At 47.0% G+C, this 22,467-nt stretch overlaps 1 protein-coding gene and 1 pseudogene across 1 annotated transcript in view; one reads left to right on the forward strand and one right to left on the reverse strand.

The window, feature by feature from the left end:
- The window catches only part of LOC132889218 (signal-induced proliferation-associated 1-like protein 2), a 246,877-nt gene that overhangs the window by 175,344 nt on the left and 49,066 nt on the right, over positions 1 to 22,467 (reverse strand). The window contains exon 3 of the mRNA XM_060925482.1: positions 6,944 to 7,077. Within this exon, the coding sequence (XP_060781465.1) occupies positions 6,944 to 7,077 (134 nt within the window). The remainder of the gene's footprint in view (positions 1 to 6,943; positions 7,078 to 22,467) is intronic.
- Positions 11,415 to 14,711, forward strand: LOC132888511 (uncharacterized; annotated as a pseudogene).

Genomic DNA, 22,467 nt, shown 5'->3' on the forward strand with positions numbered 1-22,467 from the left:
CTCCACCCGCACATACGAACTGTTACAGTGGTGCTGAAACCCGGGACATGGAGCGCAGCAGCCGGTCAGCCCCATGGAGTCCTCCCCGTTTGCCGAATTGGTCCACGCCCTTGCCACGGCCCAGCAAAGCCAGCACCAGGCGCTAGTCTCCCTCCGAAAGGAACAGGAACAGCGGTTCGAGGCCCTGGTGCTGGCCCAGCAAGAAGACCGTGAGGCATTCCGGCACCTCCTCGCGTCGGCGGGGTCCAGCAGCGCTCCCACCGCGGGCCCGTCCCCCCTCACCCTAACCAAGATGGGCCCGCAGGACGACCCCGAGGCTTTCATCACGCTCTTCGAGCAAGTCCCGGAGACCTCGGGGTAGCCGATGGAGCAGCGCGCGGCGCGCCTCTTACCCCTGCTAACGGGAGAGGCGCAGCTGGCCGCGCTACAGCTCCCTGACGACCGCCGGCTGGCCTACGTGGACTTCCGCCGGGCCATCCTCCAGTATGTGGGGCGCACTTCCGCGCTTTGCGCTTGGAGGAAGTCAGCCGGCTGTTCGCGTTTGGCCAGCAACTCCGGGACGGCTGCTGGCGGTGGTTGAGGGCCGACAACCGTGACGCCAAGGGGATCATCGACCAGGTGGTACTGGAGCAGTTCGTCGCTCGCTTGCCAGCAGGAACTGCAGAGTGGGTCCAGTGCCACCGCCCGGCGTCGCTGGATCAAGCAATCGAGCTGGCGGAGGACCATATGGTGGCAGTCCCAGCGGCAGGACAGCAGACAGCCTCTTCTCTCTCCTCTTCTCTCTCCCTCTCCTCCTGTGTCTCGTCCTCGCCCCATTCCCCCACCGCGGAGGCGGGGGCCGGCGCCACCTGTGCCGGCCCGCCGCACCCGCGGTGCCCTCCCATTTCTCCCTTCTGTGTCTGTCTCTCCCCCCCCCCCTCAGGTGAATGAGCCCCAGAACACCAGTGTGGAGAGGAAGCCCGGGCCGGTTTGCTGGCGCTGCGGGGAGCCAGGCCACCTCCAACAACAGTGCACGGTGATAGAGGTGGGCGCGGTGGTTCGGATCCCCGACGCGCCAGGAGCCACCCTCAATCGGGCCAGAGCGCATTGCATACCGGTGAGTATACAAGGGGATACATATCAGGCGTTGGTGGATTCTGGTTGTAATCAGACCTCAATTCACCAAAGCCTGGTGCAAAACGAGGCATTGGGAGGAGCACAGGGGGTGAAGGTGTTGTGTGTGCACAGGGACGTTCACGGCTACCCTTTGGTGTCGGTCCACATTTTTTTCCGAGGGGAAAAATTCATAGTGAAGGCACTTTACCCACTCTTTAATTTTGGGACTGATTGGCCGGGATTTCGGGATTTGTGACCCCTCACCGAATCCAGGGACACATATCGGCCAAAACGAATCCGAGATAATCGCAAAAGAAGCATTTTTTTTTCGAAATTTGTGATTTTTGTTTTTTCCATCATGTGCAAGTTGAGATCTTGAAGAATGCAATCAGTATTTCAGATAATAGATTGTTTTGTTGGAAAAGCATACACTTTTTGTTGCAAATTGTCTCGTTTTTGTCAGGACTGTAGCCTGCTGGGGGGTGTGGGTAAATTACCATATGGGCCATTCACATGATGATTTAAGTCTTTTGGGGGTTTTTTTCGCGAATCAGCTGTATGATACGAGCTGAGCGCATGGCTACTTAGCTGCATACAGGCGTGTAATTTCACTATGGAATGAGCAAGTTAAACAGAGCGCAGAGGAGCTGAAACACCGTGAAGCAAACAGACACACGGTATTTACATCGGAGATAACCATTTCTAGCAAAAAAAAACGCAACCTCGTTTTCCAGATTGAATGGAATACTTGAATGATTGGATGATACATGGCCCGTTCTAGGACTACATTCCATCGGAGGCATTGGTGTGTGCAAGGCGACGTTTCTCTTTCTGATGGGGTAAGTTTATTAATCTAAGGCTGTGTGGTTATTTTTGCATGTAACGGAGAGTGTTGTGGTTTGGTTAAGCCTAGGTCACAACCGGACGTATGATTTTTTTGGCCGTGCGATTTTTGGCGTTTCCCCAATCGCTACGGGTTTTTTTTTTGTTCACGGAGAAAGACGCGCGTTGGCCGTAAGTTTGTCTTGCAACCTGAAAAAAACGTAAGCGCCCATAGAGTTTGTTTGACATGACAAAGAACCTCTGCAGCCGGTCTACGGCTCGAAAATCAGCACATCACACGCGCGCTCTCGTGCGTTTCACGCGCGCTCTCGTGCGTTTCTTGCGTTTTTTGCATGTAGACCGGCCGTAGGAGCACGTACGGCCAGTTGTGACCGAGGCTTTACATGAAACTAGCGTTGTGTTAGTTGTGTCATCATTGTGCTATCTTTCTTTCTTACGGTGTGAGTAATTTTTCAACCACAAAACGCTAAAGTATACTTTAGGACTTATTTTTGTACTTCATAATTGTTTTGGGCATACTTTGCATGGAAGGAAAATTGACGTGGTGATCTTTGTTTACATGAAAGTAGTATCGTGCTAGCTAGTAGGGGGTAGGGCTTTCCTTAATATCATGCAAATGAGCACCATTATGTGCCCGCCCTGCAGCCAGAGTAGCTGAGATGGAAAACTTTGAGGGCGATTTTCTCCCTTTCCTGTTTTAAGAAGTATACACTTTCAAAAGGCCACACATTCTTCAAATATTGTCAGATCTCCACATGGAAGGCATCATTGGAAAGCTTAGAAACTGTACTTTCTGATATCTGTCAATAACTCAAAATGCCCCCGGGTGGACATGTGTCCCTGGATTCTGTTTTCTGACACATTTAATGACACACTTGGTGAAGAGTGGGTCCTGCCATTTAACAGGGGGAGGTCCCGGTGTCGCTTTGGTGGGAGCAGCTGTCGCAGAGCCGTCTACGTCATCTCCGAGTCAGAGTGAGGAGCCGCCGGCCCCTCCTCTCTCTGTTGGGGAATCCCTCGCGGATTTCCCATTAGAGTAATCGCGAGACGAGACTCTGCGGCATGCGTTTGACCAAGTGAGAGTAATCGATGGTCAAATGCTCCAGCCGAACGCCACCCCGTCCTTCCCCTACTTCGCGATTATGAAGGATAGATTATACCGAGTGACGCAGGACACTCAAACCAAAGAGTGAGTCACGCAGCTTTTAATTCCGAAGAGCCGCCGGGAATTGGTATTCCAGGCGGCTCACTTTAATCCCATGGCTGGACACCTAGGGCAGGATAAGACACTAGCCTGAATAATGGCCCGATTCTATTGGCCGGGGATTCGCGGCGATGGCCGTAGGTGGTGTACGGCATGCCGCGAATGCCAGTTAGTAAACCCAGCGGCCATTCCAAAAGCGCCTTTGCGCCCTCTACCGTTAATCGAGACCCCGTTCGAAAGAATTGGGATGGATCTCGTCGGGCCATTAGATCGGTCAACACGAGGGTACTGCTTTATATTAGTTCTGGTGGACTATGCAATGCGATACCCGGAAGCCGTGCCTCTTCGCAATATCTCAGCACGCAGTATTGCGGAGGCGCTCTTCCGCATTATCTCCCGAGTTGGAATCCTGAAAGAGATTCTGACTGATCAAGGCACCTCATTTATGTCATGAACACTGAACGAACTGTTTAGGTTATTGGGTATTAAGCTGATCCGCACCAGCGTGTATCACCCACAAACGGACGGTTTAGTTGAACGGTTCAACCGCACCCTCAAGAATATAATTAAAAAATTCGTAAGTGAGGACGCACGGAATTGGGATAAGTGGCTCGAGCCCTTGCTGTTTTCAGTGCAAGAGGTCCCCCAAGCCTCCACGGGGTTCTCCCCGTTCGAATTATTATATGGACATAAGCCGCGCGGCATTCTAGATGTGCTGCGGGAAAATTGGGAGGAGGGACCTTCACAAAGCAAAAACGAAATTCAATACGTTATGGACCTGCGCGCAAAACTCCACACCTTCACCCACCTAACCCAGGAGAATTTGCGGCAGGCCCAAGAACGGCAAACCCGCCTGTACAACAAGGGTACGCGCCTTAGAGAGTTCGCACCGGGAGATAAAGTACTCGTACTGTTGCCCACATCGAGCTCCAAATTGGTTGCCAAGTGGCAAGGACCCTTTGAGGTCACACGGCGAGTCGGGGATGTCGACTACGAGGTGAGGCAAACGGACAGGGGTGGGGCACTACAGATTTACCACCTCAATCTGCTTAAACTCTGGAATGAGGAGGTCCCCGTGGTGTTGGTGTCGGTGGTTCCGGAGAAGGCAGAGCTGGGGCCGGAGGTTCAAAAAGGGGCATTAGCGTCACGTACCCCTCCGGTCCCCTGTGGAGACCACCTCTCCCCGACCCAACTCGCGGAGGTCGCCCAGTTGCAGACCGAGTTTTCGGATGTGTTCTCGCCCCTGCCCAGTTGCACTGACCTCATAGAGCACCACATAGAGACGCCCCTGGAGGTGGTAGTGCGTAGCCGCCCTTACAGGCTACCCGAACACAGAAAAAGGGTGGTTCGGGAAGAACTCGAGGCCATGCTCGAAATGGGCATCGTCGAGGAGTCCCACAGTGACTGGAGCAGCCCAGTGGTCTTGGTACCCAAGGCCGACGGGTTGGTCCGGTTCTGTGTGGACTATAGAAAAGTCAACGCGGTGTCTAAATTTGATGCGTACCCAATGCCTCGGATTGATGAGTTGCTCGATCGACTAGGCACTGCTCGCTTTTATTCGACGCTGGATTTAACGAAGGGATACTGGCAGATCCCCTTGACTCCACTATCCCGAGAAAAAACGGCCTTTTCCACACCGTTCGGTTTACACCAATTCGTCACACTTCCGTTCGGGCTGTTCGGGGCACCCGCTACGTTTCAGCAGCTAATGGACAGGGTCCTCCGGTCCCACGCCACCTATGCGGCCGCCTACCTCGACAACATAATCATCTATAGCAATGACTGGCCGAGGCATCTTGAACATCTGAGGGCCGTCCTTAGGTCGCTGAGGCGAGCGGGTCTCACAGCCAACCCGAAGAAGTGTGCGATTGGGCGGCTGGAAGTACGGTATCTGGGCTTCCACTTGGGCAACGGGCAGGTGCGTCCCCAAATTAACAAGACCGCACAATTGCGGCCTGCCCGAGGCCCAAGACCAAAAAGGGGGTGAGACAGTTCCTGGGGCTGGCTGGCTACTATCGTAGGTTTATACCTAATTATTCGGACGTCACCAGCCCGCTGACTGATCTCACTAAAAAGGAGACACCAGACCCGGTCCAGTGGACGGAGCAATGCCAGCGGGCTTTTTCTGAGGTAAAGGCTGCACTGTGTGGGGGGCCACTTTTACACTCCCCTGACTTTTCTCTCCCCTTTATGTTGCAGACGGATGCGTCGGACAGCGGGCTGGGGGCGGTTTTGTCCCAGGAGGTGGAGGGGGAGGACCGCCCAGTCTTGTACATCAATAGGAAGCTGTCGGTGCGTGAGGGGCGCTACAGCACAATAGAAAAAGAGTGTCTGGCAATCAAGTGGCCGGTCCTCACCCTCCGTTACTACCTGCTGGGGCGCCCTTTCACCCTCTGTTCGAACCACGCGCCCCTCCAGTGGCTCCACCACATGAAGGATGCCAACGTGCAGATCACCCATTGGTATCTGGCACTCCAACCCTTTAATTTCAAGGTGGTCCACAGGCCGGGGGCGCAGATGGTCATGGCGGACTTCCTCTCCCGTCAAGTGGGGGGGAGTCGGCTGCAGGCCGGACAGCTGCCCAGCGGTGGGGGTATGTGGCAGCGGGGGCGTGGTCAAGTGCCGGTCTGTGACAGGAGGGCGGAGTCAGGGAAGGTAAGTGGCAGAATCACTACACCTGAGGTCAATTAACCTGTGTTTGTGTGTGTCTTCCCAGTGACCGCGCCCTATTTAAGGAAGGAGAGCGTAGAGCAGAGGAGCTCATCCCTGAACCAGATGCCAGTCGTGTGTGTGTGTCTGTCTAAGTTAAGAGTTGTTCACTGAAAAGTGTGGCAATAAAACCCCTATTCCAGAACCTGATCTCTATCCTGCCGTCCTCTGTGCTCCACCCATGCATACGAACCGTTACAGTGACATTTATGTTGCATCCATACATGGAAAATTAAAGTGCAAATCATGTTATTTCATTTCGTTGTTAATTTGCACAGCACAAAGGATTTACATAAAGTGCAAATAATATAACAGCGAAAAGCATAAAGAGTAAACGTTAGACAGTGCAGGACAATTAAACAAATATCCAGAACAATGCAATATAATCAGTGCACTCGACAGGGACAGTTTGACTACACAGGACAACAGAAGCATCGTGTGGATAAACTCGGGGGTCTTTTGTGCAAAAGCTAAGCAAAACCAAGTACATTGCAAAGTTAATTATACAGTCTGTTGAAATATATTGGATTGTTATATTTGCAAATTGTAATGTTACAATTTTAGGATTAGACCAGTCCATTTTATCAGTCTTACTAAAAACAATCACAGATTCTGGAGCCGAAGAGAACTGTGTCGAAACTATGCACAAATCTGCATTTCTATTGGGTTCATGTTCTTATATTATCCCTATGTCTATATATATATATATATATATATATATATATATATATATATATATATTTATTAAATGTCATTATGTATGATTATAGGTAATTATAAACTTATTCTTCTGACAAATGCAGAACCTGTATTTATATTCTTGATGAGAAAAAACCATCCTGACGATCCTGAATAAGTATACAATATACTTCCTTCTGAGGATAGAGAAGTGGGTTGGTGGGCACAATGACCTACTCAGACATTGTGGAATGTGCAAGATTGTTTTGTGGGGAAAATCGAAGGTCAAGGAAAGACAACTCATGATGATAATGTTTATATAATGTTTCCAGACATTTATTTCCTGTTCTCCATTTTTTTTCTTGCTTCTGTTTATATAATACACACAACTAATAGGAATATAGTATGTGTTACCTGACTGGTCCTGAAAACAATACGGTAATTGTACAGTGAGCCCTCCTTCTCCTTCATGTCTTCAAGCTTTTCTCGTCGCACACTGATGGCCACAGGACCCAGATTCTCATCCATTCCAAAGTAGTTCTGGTGGTCTGAGAAGTGCAACAGAGCAGATTAAGGTGGTAAAGTAAATTTTGCTTATTTCATGGGGGTTTTTTTCACTTCATTTTGCTTTATTTTTCTCCAAAGCTTTTATATTTTTCCATTATTAAAAGAATATGAAAATAAATGTAAGCACTCTATTATACATGTATTTGGCCTGGCTTCTTGGATAATAATAAATATATATAGGAAAACAGATAAATATATTTACAACAGGAAATAAAGGGGCCAAGTTCTTTGTTGCCCCACCTCTTTGCTACAGAGGAAGACCAGAAGTTATTGGGAACATCAGTTCTTGTTTCCAAGAAGATATTCTAAATTTTAAGCAAAAAAAGAAAAAAAAAATCAAGCTGTTGCTGAGCTATTTCCTCATTTTCTGTTTTCAGTAGTCCTCTCAAGTTGCACATGAAGGAAAATTTTGTTTCTTAACTTTGTCATGCATAAATATATATATGACATGTTTGATGCCAATACCTGAAAGTGTTAATGAGATATGCTCTCTCATCCTGTTTGGAAGATTTACTGTCAAATTAATTTGTGCATTATTGATACACTTCCATAAATCAGAATTCAAAACAAGAAAAAACATTTTTTCAGATAGTTTCACAAAATTGTAATTTTCATTCTTTGATGATGAGACAAAATTTGGAGAAGAAGCAAAAAAAGAAAAACCTAAGAACCAACATCCTGGTGGGAAAAATCACAAATTCTTTACATGAGGAACACTCAAGGCCTTGTAGGGAATCAAGAAAAAGAATAATCATGACTGAATGGTAGGTGGTTCAAAATATACAGTTGGGCAGTTTTACTTATTTGTGAATTATAGTGTAGCGCAGCACAGTGGTGTAGTGGTTAGCACTGTCGCCTCACAGCAAGAAGGTTCTGGGTTTAAGCCCAGTGGCCGACGTGGGCCTTTCTGTGTTGAGTTTGCATGTTCTCCCCGTGTCTGTGTGGGTCTCCTCTGGGTGCTCTGGATTCCCCCACAGTCCAAAGACATGTAGGTTAGGCTAATTGGTGGCTCTAAATTGACCGTAGGTGTGAATGGTTGTTTGTCTCTATGCATCAGTCCTGCAATAACCTGGTGACTTGTCCAGGGTGTACCCTGCCTCTCACCCATAGTCAGCTGGGATAGGCTCCCTCTTGCCTGTGACCCTGCACAGGATAAACAGTTACAGATAATGGATAGATGGAATTATAGTGCCCTCTAAAGGGAACTTAGACAAAACTTTTTGGAGTCTCATTTGACAAGGTTATTTACTCATCTGCAAATTTAGTAGCATGCACCATACCATTGCTGAGCTAGACTGATCAGCCATAAAATTAAAAACAATGACAGGTAAAGTGAATTACATTCATTATGTTATTACAATGGCACCGGTCAAGGGGTAGGATATATTAGGCAGCAAGAGAACAGTCAGTTCTTGAAGGTGATATGTTGGAAGCAGGAAAAATGGGCAAGCTTAAGGATCTGAGTGACTTTGACAAGGGCCAAAATGTGATGGCTAGATAATTGTGTCTGAGCATCTCCAAAATGGTACATATTGTGGGGTGTTCCTGGTATGCAGTAGTTCGTACCTAACAAAAGTGGTCCAAGGAAGGACAACCGGTAAACAGGCAACAGGGTCATGGGCGGCCAAGGCTCACTGATTCGCATGGGGCACAATGGCGGGCTCATATGGTACAATCCCACAGAAGAGCTACTGTAGCACAAACTACTGAAATAGTTAATGCTGGCTAAAAGAGAAAGGTGTCAGGTTTAACTTTTTCAGCAGTTTGTGACAGACTTGACAGACTTCATGAAGTTCTTAAATCACACAAGACTGCAGCGAAGAAACATGGTGGCCATAGTCAATCTGACCCTGAGACTGTAAAGTCGTGAGAGTTTCTTAGCAATGAGTATGACGACCTGAATCTTTTCTGCACTGTGGCAAACAAAGACCTTTCTGCACTCAAAAATAGCCTTGAGTCTACTACTGACAAAGTTAGTGAGACAGCAGGAGTCCTAGACGATTTAGTGCAATATAGCTACAGCTTTGTCAAATTTAGGCATTCCAGAGATTGATCCAACCAGCAGCAAGGAATCTGCCCTTGAGACGACTAAGCTTTGTACTTGCTTCTTTAATTCAGTGGGTGCTAATACTGCCTTCAGCGACATGGATATTGCACATAGAGTTCCTGCTTGAAACCTTTCCTTGAATAATCTAAAGCCTATAATCTGTAAATATGTATGAAGGATTATTCAAGGCAAAGTCATGTCACTCTGCCAGAAAATTTCCAAAGTAGATCTGACTGCGGCGGCACGGTGGTGTAGTGGTTAGCGCTGTCGCCTCACAGCAAGAAGGTCCGGGTTCGAGCCCCGTGGCCGGTGAGGGCCTTTCTGTGTGGAGTTTGCATGTTCTCCCCGTGTCCGCGTGGGTTTCCTCCGGGTGCTCCGGTTTCCCCCACAGACCAAAGACATGCAGGTTAGGTTAACTGGTGACTCTAAATTGACCGTAGGTGTGAATGTGAGTGTGAATGGTTGTCTGTGTCTATGTGTCAGCCCTGCGATGACCTGGCAACTTGTCCAGGGTGTACCCCGCCTTTCGCCCATAGTCAGCTGGGATAGGCTCCAGCTTGCCTGCGACCCTGTAGAAGGATAAAGCGGCTAGAGATAATGAGATGAGATGAGTTTAATAACTTTTGTCTGAAGCCAAGAACTTCAAGTCCAGGTTTAACTATGCATATTGCTGGGCAAAAAAACAAGTAATATACCTCCGGCATTTTGAAGACAGCTCTGTGATTAAAGTGTACTACATAGGTTAGCACAGGAGGAATTGGAAATGGACATATAATCTGTTAAGTACTCATTTCAATTGTTCTTTTTGTGTATTTAAATCATGGCTGTTGCTAGTGAGATGAAAGTATAGAAATTATTATTTGGTGAATTACCCTACAATGAGGTTAATATAACTTATGCTTATGATCAGTTCAATAATTCTTTCAAATCACATTTACCAACTAAAAAATATCTTGAGCAACTAATGAGTATTTATGATCTAGACATCTTCAGTTTAAATGATAGTGTAAATTCTAGTATAGACCCTGATTATAATGCCTTACTGAAGACAGTTTGTTGTAAATATGATTCACCTTTCACATTTTCACAGCAAATCAAGAAAAAAGAACCCATAAACACTTGGTTCTCTATTTTTTCACACAAACATGCATAGTCTTTAATGAATCTGACACAACGCACACAAAGAGAAGTGTGGCAGCCAGGCAAAAATCAGAAAAACAGAGATAATGAAAATGGGAGCCAGTTCCAAACAAGGAGAAATAAAATAATCCTAGGCGAGTGCAGATGCAGAGCAAAAAGTCAAAAGAGTCCAGCGCGCACCCCCACAGTGGGAGAATGAGCTCACTGCGAAGATGGAGAAAAAAAAGTCAAAAAAGCCCAGAGCGGACCCCAAGGCAGGAAAATGAGCTCACAGTCTGGAAAACAGTCACCAAAGAGATAATCCAAAGGGAAGGCAAAGTAATCCCAAAGCACTCAGCAAAGCAGAAAAGAGTCTGATGCAAACCAGAGCAAAAATACACGTGAAAATTTGACATGAAGCGAACATAATTCCATGTTGGGAGAATCTCTGAGTGGTGTAATATAGAGCCACAGATGAGTCGATAAGAGATAGGTGTGCTGGCCTGCCAGTTGGTGGGAGCCAGCTTACGGGAGGGAACTTGAAGGGTGGGGTTGCCAGTGGATAAAATGGCCCTCTCTCCAGGATGATAGACTGGAGCGGGCGTATGTCGTCCGTCTGACTTCCTCTTGTATGATTGGCTGGAGTGTAGCAGATGACGTCTGGTGTGTGCCCACACCCTGCAATAGCATCAAATAAAGGTTTGGGCAGAAGGGACAGATGCCTCTCCTCCTGCTCAGGAAAAGAGGCAATTGGTACCCAAGGCACCTCTGAAATTGACTCACTGCAGTAGAGGATGAAGGAAGGCTATTGTGTGCATATTCAATCCACGGCAGGGCCTGGCTCCAGGAGGATGCATTGCCAGAGGTCAAGCACTGCAGAGCAACCTTTAAGCTCTGACTGGTGCACTCCATCTGTCATTGGTCTGAGGGTGGTAACCTGAGGAAAGACTAGGGGTGGCTCCAATGAGTTTACAGAATTCTTTCCAAAAGTTAGCAGAGAACTATGGACTTCTCTTGGACATGATGTCCAGGGGCAGATCATGAATCCTAAAAACATGGTTAATAAGGAGTTTGGCAGTCTCCTGAGCAGATGGTAGCTTGAGGAGAAGGACAAAGTGAGCCACTTTAGAAAAACGATCAACTACAGTCAAGATGCAGGTATTACCTTTGGAACTGGAGAGGCCGGTGACAAAATCCATGACAATGTGGGACCAGGGATGGCAAGGTACAGGTAGTGGTCTTAACAGTCCGGCCATAGGCTGGTTGCCAGTCTTTTTTCTGGAACAGACATCTCAGGCTGCCACAAAGGTCTTGACATCCTGCTGCATGGTTGCCCACCAGAAATGTTGCCTGAGGATGGACAGGGTCCGGCCAAACCCAGGGTGACTGGGAGAAGTGAACTGTGCCCCCACTGAAGCACCTGGGAACGTACACAAAGAGGCACAAACAGAACATTAGGTGGTCCGTTACCTGGTGCAGAATCACCGGACAGAGCCTCCTGGACAACTTTTTTGATGTCAAACTAGACAGTGGACAGGAAGGATAGAATCAGTGGTGCTTTGCTGAGAGTCAAGGGAGAACTACCTGGAAAGAGCATCTGGCTTGGCATTCTTGGAGCCTGGTCTGAAAGAAAGAACAAAGTTAAAACGCAAGAAGAATAAGGGCCACCTGGTTTGATGTGAGTTAAGTCGCTTAGCAGACTCGATGTACTCAAGATTCTTGTGATTGGTCCATATGATAAACGGGATCTCAGTCCCCTCTAACCAATGTCTTCACTCCTCCAGGGCCAACTTGATGGCCAACAGTTCCTGATCTTCTATGCAATAGTTGTGCTCAGCAGGAGTCAAGTGGTGAGAGAAAAACACGCAGGGATGCACCTTGCCATCATGAAATGACCTCTGGGATAGGACTTCCCCCACACCCATATCTAAGGCATCCACCTCAAGCACAAACTGAGCTACAGGATCATGACTGATAAGGACAGGTGCAGTGAAAAACTTGCAAAACCTGTTTGTCATTGTTGTTTATCGCCCTCCTGGCCCGGTGGGATGTTTCTTTGATGAACTGGACATCTGACTTGGCTCCTTCCCAGAAGATGGCACCCCACTGATGCTCCTGGGAGACTTCAAACTTCACCTAGAAGCCTCACACTTTGCTGCCTTCCTTCCACTACTCCACTCCTTTGATCTCTCCCTGCTGCACTCACCTCCAACCCATAAAGCTGGCAACCTTCTAGACCTGGTGTTCCTCAGAAACTGTTCTTGCTTCAAAACTCAGAGTTACCCCTCTCCAACTGTCTGACCACCACTTCATTTCATTCTTCCTTCCTCTTCTTCCTACTGTCCGTTGTAACCTTCACTCCCTCTCTCCCTCCTCTCTTGCTGCTTCTGTCACTGCTTCCCTCCCCCCTTTGAATCCTTCTCCAATCTCCCCACTGAATCTGCTGCATCTTCTCTTGCTCACCTCTCCTAATTAATTGACAAATTATCTCCTCTTGTCTCCAGGCCAGCAAGATCTTCCCCTCCTAGTCCCTGGATGTCTGAAACACTGTGCTCCAACAGAAGCAGTTTACAAGCAGCAGAGAGGAAGTGGAAAAAATCCAGCCCCAACTGACCTGTCTCACTACCAGTCCCTCCTTGCTGAGTTCACAGCTTCACTCAAATCAGTTAAGATCAAGTTTTATCATTCCAAAATTTATACCGCCATCTCCAGCCCTCATCAACTGTTTTCTGCTTACTCTTCTCTCCTCAACTCTCTGCCAGCTGCACCTCAGTTCTCCATCACTGCAGAGGACTTTGTGATCTTTTTTGAGGAAAAGATCATGGCCATCTATAACTCCTTTACCACTCCCCAACCTCCCTGTCTCTTCTCCCTTGCTCTCTGCATCTTCCCCGCTTTCTATTTCTGATATCTCTCAGCTCCTGCTCTCTCACTGTCCTACCACCTGGGCCCTTGACCCTATCTCCTCATCTCTCTTCCAGACCGTCACTCCTGTCATCCTCCCATTTATCACCTCTCTTGTAAACTCCTCCTTGTCCTCTGGATACTTTTCCTCCAGCTTCAAATGGGCCCACAACACCCCTCTGTTGAAAAAAGGGGCCCACCCTAGACCGCTTTGTCATCCAGAACTACCACCAAGTTTCTCTTCTCCCCTTCCTATCAAAGATGCTTGAACATGCTGTTGCTAACCAACTCTCCTCTTTTCTCTCATGGAACAACCTCCTGGATCCTCATCAGTCTGGCTTCCAAGCTGGACACTCAATTAAGACTGCACTTCTCTCCGTCAGTGAGACACTTCATGCAGCACATGCCGCATCCCTCTCCTCTGTCCTGATTCTCCTTGACCTTTCTGCTGCATTTGACACTGTTGATCACCCCATCCTCTTGTCATCCCTATCAGCTCTGGGGATCTGCGGAACAGCCCCAGACAGGTTCAAGTCCTACCTTTCCAGTCGCTCCTTCCAGGTTACCTGGTCTGGTACTGTATCAGCACCACGCCCACTTACCATTGGTGTCCCTCAAGATTCAGTCCTTGGTCTGCTTCTCTTCTTACTCTGGACTCAGTCTCTTGGCCCAAGTATCTCTGTTCATGGTATATCCTACCACTGCTATGCTGATGACACCCAATTGTTTCTTTCTTTTCCTCCTTTCCGACACGCACAGTAAGTCTCTGCTCACCTGCATAACATCCAGTGCTTGAGGGACAACCATCACCTGAAGCTCAACCCAGGCAAGACAGAGGTGATGTACATTCCCACTCCATCTTCAGAAGTGGTGGACATTGTCATCTCCCTGGGGGACACCTCTAGGTCACCTTCACCCAGCACAAAGAACCTAGGGGTTGTATTCGATTACAGACTCCTCAGTGAACATCGCTGCACTGACCCAGATGTGTAGATTTCTCCTCTACAACATCTGAAGGATCTGCCCTTTTCTCACCACCTACTCTACTCAGCTCCTGATCCAAGCACTGATCCTCTCTCACTTGGACTACTGCAACTCTCTCCTTGCTGGCCTTCCAGCATCTGCCATCAGACTGCTGCAGTTCATCCAGAATCCTGTAGCCTGCCTGGTCTACAATCTCCCTCATTCTTCCTATGTTACCCTTCTGCTTGCCGCTCTGCACTGACTACCAGCTCACATCAAATTTAAGATATTGCTGCTAGCTTACCAGACTGTCAAGGGGTTTGGACCAGCATACCTCCAGAGCCTGAGCCGCCCCTACACACCAGCCAGATCCCTATGCTCTGCTACCACTGGTCACCTGGCCCCTCCTTCTCTCCGTTCCTGCCCAGCCCACTCAAGACTGCTGTTTTCCTGGCTCCCTGTTAGTGAAATGAACCTCCCATTGAGGTCAGAACTGCCGACTCCCTGACCACCTTCAAGCACAGACTGAAGACTCACCTCTTCAGGCAACACCTCTCCCTTGCTTTCCTGCCCACTGTATAATGTCATATTGGTCTTGACTAACCTAGGCTGTGTACTGTCTAGGCTGGGGTTAGCCATTTGAGTTTTATTTTCCTCTATTTAGTTGTACTTTCAGTTCATGTGTATGGCTGAATTGTTTTTCCTTAGGTGTTTACTGAGTGTTGCTACTTCAACAGAATATTACATAGTGTTATTCTGTCACTTGTTCAGTTGGTACTAGAACTTTTTTGTCTGGAAGTTCAGCACTTCTGGTACCTGACTTTTTCATCTGCTGTACATCAATCTGGATAAGAGTGTCTGATAAATGCCATGTAATGTAATGGTTTTGAGTGATGTGAAGGCATTCTCAGCACATTTATTCCAGTGAAAGGGGTGCTTGGAGGATGTGAGTGCAATAAGAGGGGTGGCAATGGAGCTATAGTTCCTGAGGAACCTGCAATAAAAATTAGCAAACCCCAATAAGCATTGCAGCTCCCTGTTGGAAGAGGGAATGGGCCAGTCAGAGACTGCCTTAACCTTGTCCGGGTCCACTTGGGCCATATCTAGGGAGATAATGAAACCCAGAAATGAGATTGTGCACTTATGAAACGCACATTTCTCAACCTTGGCAAAAAGTTGGTTCTTGAGAAGCCACTACAGGACCTGTCTGACATGAAACTGGTGAGTCTTGAGTGTAAGAGAAAAAATTAGAATGTCATCAAGATATACAAACCCAAATTGGTCAATGAAGTCCCATAAGATTTTGTTGACCAGTGCTTGGAAGACAGATGACGCATTAGTGAGGCCAAACAGTAAGATCAAATATTTGTAGTGTCCAGTGGACATATTGAAGGCTGTCTTCCATTCTTCCCCCTCCCTAATGCAAACCAGATGGTAGGTGTTGCGGAGATCCAGCTTGGAGAAAAAACTGAGTCCCTTGCAGCAGCTGAAAAGCCATGGACATGAGAGGTAATAGGTAGCGGTTCTTGATGGTGATCTCATTTAAGCCTTGATAGTCAATGCAGCACCTGAGAGACTTGTCCTTTACCACGAAGAAGAAACCTGCTCCCCCAGGAGACAATGAGGGACAGATGATACCGGCTGCTAGAGACTCAGAAATATCCTTGTCCATGGCCTCTCTCAAAGGGAGAGAGAGAATAAATGTGACTCCTGGGGGGAGTGGTCTCAGGTAGCAATTCGATTGCACAATCATACAGCCGATGAGGTGGTAGACAGGTGGCCCGGATCTTAGTGAACACCTGACAAAGGTCCAGGTATTCCACAGGAATGTTGGAAAAGTCGATGGTCTCATCAGGACTGGTGACTTGGAGGGTTGAGAGGATTCTGAACAGAAGACAAGCAGGTGGCCAGGCAGTGGGTGCTCCAAGAAAGAACTGTACCATTACTCCAGTTTATATGGTGATTGTGTAGGTGCAACCAAGGAAGGCCAAGAACAATTGGTAATTGAGAATTATTCATGGTGAAGAAAGAGATTCCACATGGTTCTCTGAGACCTTCAGAGTAATCGGCTCGGTGACATGGGAGACGGGACTGAGTTTGGTGCCGCTGAGTGCCCTGGCATCCCAAATTGTTGTCCCCACTCCCGTGCCCTTCCAGTCAGAAGCATGATGACATATGCAACTCGAGAGCTCTCAGAGGGGAAAGCAGAGGCATGAAGTTCCATCGACAAGGAGCACTGGGAGAGGAATGAGTGGCAGGTTCTGGGTTCCCTATCATAAGCTTGCAGAGCAGGCAGGAACAACTCTCAGTGGGGTTGCAGAGCAGAGACAGCTGTCAAGACAGCAGGTGAGCTGACTGGCGCAGGAGCTGGCTGACTGGAGATAGAAGTCTGAAGACTCTTCACTTGAGACTACAGTCTTTGCAGTGTCTCTGTGATGGCTGTCATACTCAGGTGGACAGTTGCGATCTCCTGCTGATGGTATTCCAGAGTAGAAGCTTGTTTGGCCAATACTGCTCTGACCACATCTAGGTGTGCTGGGTCCATTCTTTGGCGGAATTATTCTGTCACGGGTCTCATGGCCATAGGTACCCAATTCACAGACTCGTGTGCAGGAGAAGAGAAAAAAGTCTTTAGTGTACCAGTACTGGTCATGCTTAAGACATTAATCGTGCTTTGTGTATTACTTATAGACAAAAGACACGCACATTCAGTCAAAAAAATAACACTGTAAAAGCACTTTTGTGGACAATTTTATTCTGTGAATTACCCACGGAGGCAGAACCACGGGGAGCAGCCACTGCCGGCCAGAAGTGGTGTACAGTCGTTGATTCCGGGTTATCGGGTGCAAGTAAACAAGCAGTGTTCTGTGGGTTGAGATTCCTAGTTCCCAGTCAAGTAACTTCAGAACACGTTGAATAAATATAGATCTAATACTTGTAATAGATCTTTATAGTACATATCTATTATTTCATGGCATTATGTGCAAGTAGATTTGGTTGTACTTTGGGGTCTAGAGCTTTGCCGGCGAAGCTTGGCAGGTTAAAATGAGTAGGTCATGTATTGCGATAAATATCTTTGCAAGTTTTTTTTTTTTATAATACAAGCATGATAAACATCTCATCTCATCTCTCATTATCTCTAGCCGCTTTATCCTGTTCTACAGGGTCGCAGGCAAGCTGGAGCCTATCCCAGCTGACTACGGGCGAAAGGCGGGGTAAACCCTGGACAAGTTGCCAGGTCATCACAGGGCTGACACACAGACACAGACAACCATTCACACTCACATTCACACCTACGGTCAATTTAGAGTCACCAGTTAACCTAACCTGCATGTCTTTGGACTGTGGGGGAAACCAGAGCACCCGGAGGAAACCCACGCGGACATAGAGAGAACATGCAAACTCCGCACAGAAAGGCCCTCGCCGGCCACTGGGCTCAAACCTGGACCTTCTTGCTGTGAGGCGACAGCGCTAACCACTACACCACCGTGCCGCCCCCATGATAAACATATTGACAGAAACTTTATACTTTCCTATGTGCCCACTGCCAAATAATATTCATCTCATCTCATTATCTCTAGCCGCTTTATCCTGTTCTACAGGGTCGCAGGCAAGCTGGAACCTATCCCAGCTGACTACGGGCGAAAGGCGGGGTACACCCTGGACAAGTCGCCAGGTCATCACAGGGCTGACACATAGACACAGACAACCATTCACACTCACATTCACACCTACGGTCAATTTAGAGTCACCAGTTAACCTAACCTGCATGTCTTTGGACTGTGGGGGAAACCAGAGCACCCAGAGGAAACCCACGCGGACACGGAGAGAACATGCAAACTCCGCACAGAAAGGCCCTCGCCGGCCACGGGGCTTGAACCTGGACCTTCTTGCTGTGAGGCGACAGCGCTAACCACTACACCACCGTGCCGCCCCCAAATAATATTATAGTTTTTAAATTATGCACGGTGGTGTAGTGGTTAGCACTGTCGCCTCACAGCAAGAAGGTTCCGGGTTCGAACCTCACGGCCGACAGGAGCCTTTCTGTGTGGAGTTTGCATGTTCTCCCCGTGTCTGCGTGGGTTTCCTCCGGGTGCTCCGGTTTCCCCCACAGTTTAAAGACATGCAGATTCGGTACAATGGGGCCACTGTAATTGGCGCAAGCTGTTGTGGTTTCCCATGCCATGATGTGTGTATATATATATATATATATATATATATATATAGATCTTCCTATGGCAAAAGCTAAATAAATTAAAAAAATTAAAAATTAAATTAAATTACCTAAATTAGATGAAACATAAAACTTATCACCTTACTTGGTCACACCAGAGCACACACTTCCGCATTCATAAAAGACAATTCACATGTCCTGTGTCCAAAATCGCCCCTTACTAAGGCACTATATAGTGAGGATGCCATTTTGTAGTGCTGTCCGAAATAATACTGATTGTTACGTCCTGTATAGTGCACTCACAGGGAGTAGTGAGTAGTGAATGAGTGAGTGATTTTGGACACAGGGATGGTAACAGCATGATAATCACTTTCACTCTTTCGGTTTTGATTGGTTTCTCTTTCATGGTGGGAACACCCACCGTAAACAGGATAAAATCTGTCTGACATCCCATTAGGGATTAGGGAATATAGGGATATATTTGGGCTATTTGGAGGTAAAACTTGTTGCGAGATGGCACACAGATTTTATGCACTTCAGATGATTCATTTAATGATTCAGGAGAGCGATTCAGTTCAATCTTGAGAACTGCGACACTGATGATGAATGGTGCCTTTTTTTTTTTTTTTTACTTCGACTCAATCCAGCCAAAGATCAGCTCGAGTAAGTGTAACTATTTCTTCTATTTCTTATGAGCAGATCGGCTGATAATGTGTTATCTTAGACTGGTGTTTGCAACACGGGGTCAGTGACCAGTCCACTGCAGCCCAGACAATTGGACAAACCAACGTCTGTGCATCACTACCAGTGCTGGAACAGCCCGTGAGGGAGGCAACATGTCGCTGACCATGCCTGACTGGCGGAGCAGTGACTTAAAACTCGCGTGTACTTGACAAGAGCTTATGACGAATGTGACATGACAGAACCACTGGTATCATATGTGATCTTTTGAAATAGCTAGCAATTAAAATTCACTACAGGTACACTTTAATGAATCTGATACAAAGCACAGGAAGAGAGGTGCGGCAACCAGGCAAAAATCAGAAACAGAGATGATGAGAATGGGAGCTAGTTCTAAACTTGAAGAGATAAAAATAATCTTAGGCAATCACAGATGGAGAGAAAAAAAGTCAAGAGTCCAGAGTGCACCCCCACAGCAGGAGAATTTATCTTGCAGTGCAGATGCAGGAAAAAAGTTAAAGTCTAGAACACACCCAAAAGTGGGAGAATGAGCTAACAGTCTGGAAAACAGTCAGCAAAGAGATAATTCAAGGGGAAGGCAAAGTAATCCCAAAGCGCTTGGCAAAGTAACAAAGAAAAGGGTAGAGTCTGATGCAAACCAGAGCAAAAATATGGATGAAAACTTGACATGAAGTGAGGATAATTCCATGTCATAAGAATCTCTGAGCAGTGTAATATAGGGCTGTAGATGAGTCAATAAGGCTACGTTCACAATGCAGGCTGAAGTGACTCAAATCCGATCTTTTTGCCCATATGTGACCTGTATCCGATCTTTTATTGACAATATGAACGACACAGATCCGATTTTTTCAAATCCGACCCAGGCCGTTTGGATATGTGGTCCTAATTCTGATTCCTATCCACTCTTTTCATATGCGACTTCAGTCTGAACCGCCAGGTCGCATTCATCCGACTTACACGTCATCAACAAGCCACAAACGTCACTATTCTGCGCTGAAGTAGGCGGCGGGTCTCTCAAAAAAAGTTACAACAACATGGCGCATAATCACGGGCGCAGATAGAGGGTGGGACTCGTCCCACCCAGATTTAAATTCACCTCGTTCGGTCCCCCCCACTTATAGGGAGGAAAAAACGTCTACGCTGTCTTTCTTTGCATAAGGCAAACCTCACGGAAAAATCAAAAGACTAATTACCATTCAGTTTATTGAGGTGCACAGCAGTGTATACATAGTTGCAACAACTCACATAAAACAAAGACTGATATTCAGTTGGTTGAGCTGCGCAGACTGCACAGGTTGCGAGCTCGAGCTTGGTTGCTATGGTAACCCACAACAAGTTTGACAGGCATATCGGGGTTGGGGTTGGTTTGCTGGCAGCTTTGTCCCCCCCCAGTTTTTTGTCCCCCCCAGTTCAAAAAACGTATCTGCGCCCCTGCGCATGACATCAATGCGAGGGACGCTTCGGGCTGTGAAGGTTCTGAATCTTCTCAATGGAAGGACGCAGAGGTTAGGGAGCTGATTTCCATTTGGGGGGATACAGCTATTCAAGCTAGATTGAATGGGTCATACCGCAACCAGGCGGTTTTACTTCCGTAAACACTGGCCATGCTCACTGCGTGTGACGTCGTCATATCCTGCAATGCGCATGCGGAACACTTTTAGGTCGCTTTTCGTTCATACTGAGGATCACATACAAGTCGCATATATTTGTTAATGTGAACGACCTCACAAAAAAATCGGAATTGAGCATTAAGCCTTGCAGTGTGAACATAGCGTAAGAGACAGGCGTGCTGGCTGCTGTGCAGGGAAGGTTCACAGAAAAACAATGAGTGGAGCATGAGACCCGGATCAGGAGCTAGAAGTTCTGGGCTGGATTGTGACAGAGTTGAATTTTCATTTTATTTGTATAGGAATCACTGAAACCAGAATTTATAATGAAGATATTGATTTCAATCCATCCATCCATTATCTGTAGCCGCTTATCCTGTACAGGGTCGCAGGCAGGCTGGAGCCTATCCCACCTGACTATGGGCGAGGTACACCCTGGACAAGTCGCCAGGTCATCGCAGGGCTGACACAGAGACAAACAACCATTCACACCTACAGTCAATTTAGAGCCACCAATTAGCCTAACCTGGATGTCTTTGGGGGAAACCGAAGCACCCAGAGGAAACCCACGCAGACACAAGGAGAACATGCAAACTCCACACAGAAAGGCCCTTGTCAGCCACTGGGCTCAAACCCAGGACCTCCTTGCTGTGAGGCAACAGTGCTAACCACTACACCACCATGACGCCCCTTGAGTTCAATCCATCAATACCAAATTATACTTTTGACTTCGTCCCAACACCTCTTTCTGCTGGAGATGTTGGGATGTATATGGATAACACCTTAAAATATAAAGTCATTGAAAAAATTACAAATTAGGCTTTTCAGAATTGCCCTGTTTAGTGCCATCCAGCTTTCCTTCAGTCCTGACCAGCTTTCCTGTCCCTGCAGATGAAAAACATCCCCACAGCATGACGCTGTCACCACCATGCTTCATTGTAGGGATGGTGTTCTCAGGGTGTTGGGTTTGCGCCACACATGACATTTCCCCCGATGGCCAAAAAGTTCAATTTTAGTCTCATCTGACCAGAGAAGCTTCTTCCATGTGTTTAAAGAGTCTGCCACATACTGTTGGGCAAATTCCAAATGTGATTTTTTTTAAGCAATGACTTTTTTCTGGCCACTCTTCCATAAAGCCCCACTCTGTGGACTGTACAGCTTAAAGTGGTCCTATGGACAGATGCTCCCATCTCCACTGTGGATCTTTGCAGCTCCCTCAGCGTTATTGTTGGTGTTTTTGTTACATCTCTGATTAATGCCTTCCTTGCTCAGTCCGTGAGTTTTGGTGGGCGGCCTTTTCTTGTCAGGTTTGTAGTGGTGCCATATTCTTTCCATTTTGCTGTAATGGATTTAATGGTGCTCCCTGGGATATTCAATGTTTCGGATATTTTTTATGACCCAACCCTGATCTATACTTCTCCACAATTTTGTCTCTGATCTGTTTGGAGTGCTCCTTGGTTTTCATGTTGCTTGCTTAGTACAACCCCGATTCCAAAAAAGTTGGGACAAAGTACAAATTGTAAATAAAAATGGAATGCAATAATTTACAAATCTCAAAAACTGATATTGTATTCACAATAGAACATAGACAACATATCAAATGTCGAAAGTGAGACATTTTGAAATTTCATGCCAAATATTGGCTCATTTGAAATTTCATGACAGCAACACATCTCAAAAAAGTTGGGACAGGGGCAATAAGAGGCTGGAAAAGTTAAAGGTACAAAAAAGGAACAGCTGGAGGACCAAATTGCAACTCATTAGGTCAATTGGCAATAGGTCATTAACATGACTGGGTATAAAAAGAGCATCTTGGAGTGGCAGCAGCTCTCAGAAGTAAAGATGGGAAGAGGAT

This window comes from Neoarius graeffei, chromosome 7, assembly GCF_027579695.1.
Source record: "Neoarius graeffei isolate fNeoGra1 chromosome 7, fNeoGra1.pri, whole genome shotgun sequence".
NCBI classification, from domain to species: Eukaryota; Metazoa; Chordata; class Actinopteri; order Siluriformes; family Ariidae; genus Neoarius; species Neoarius graeffei.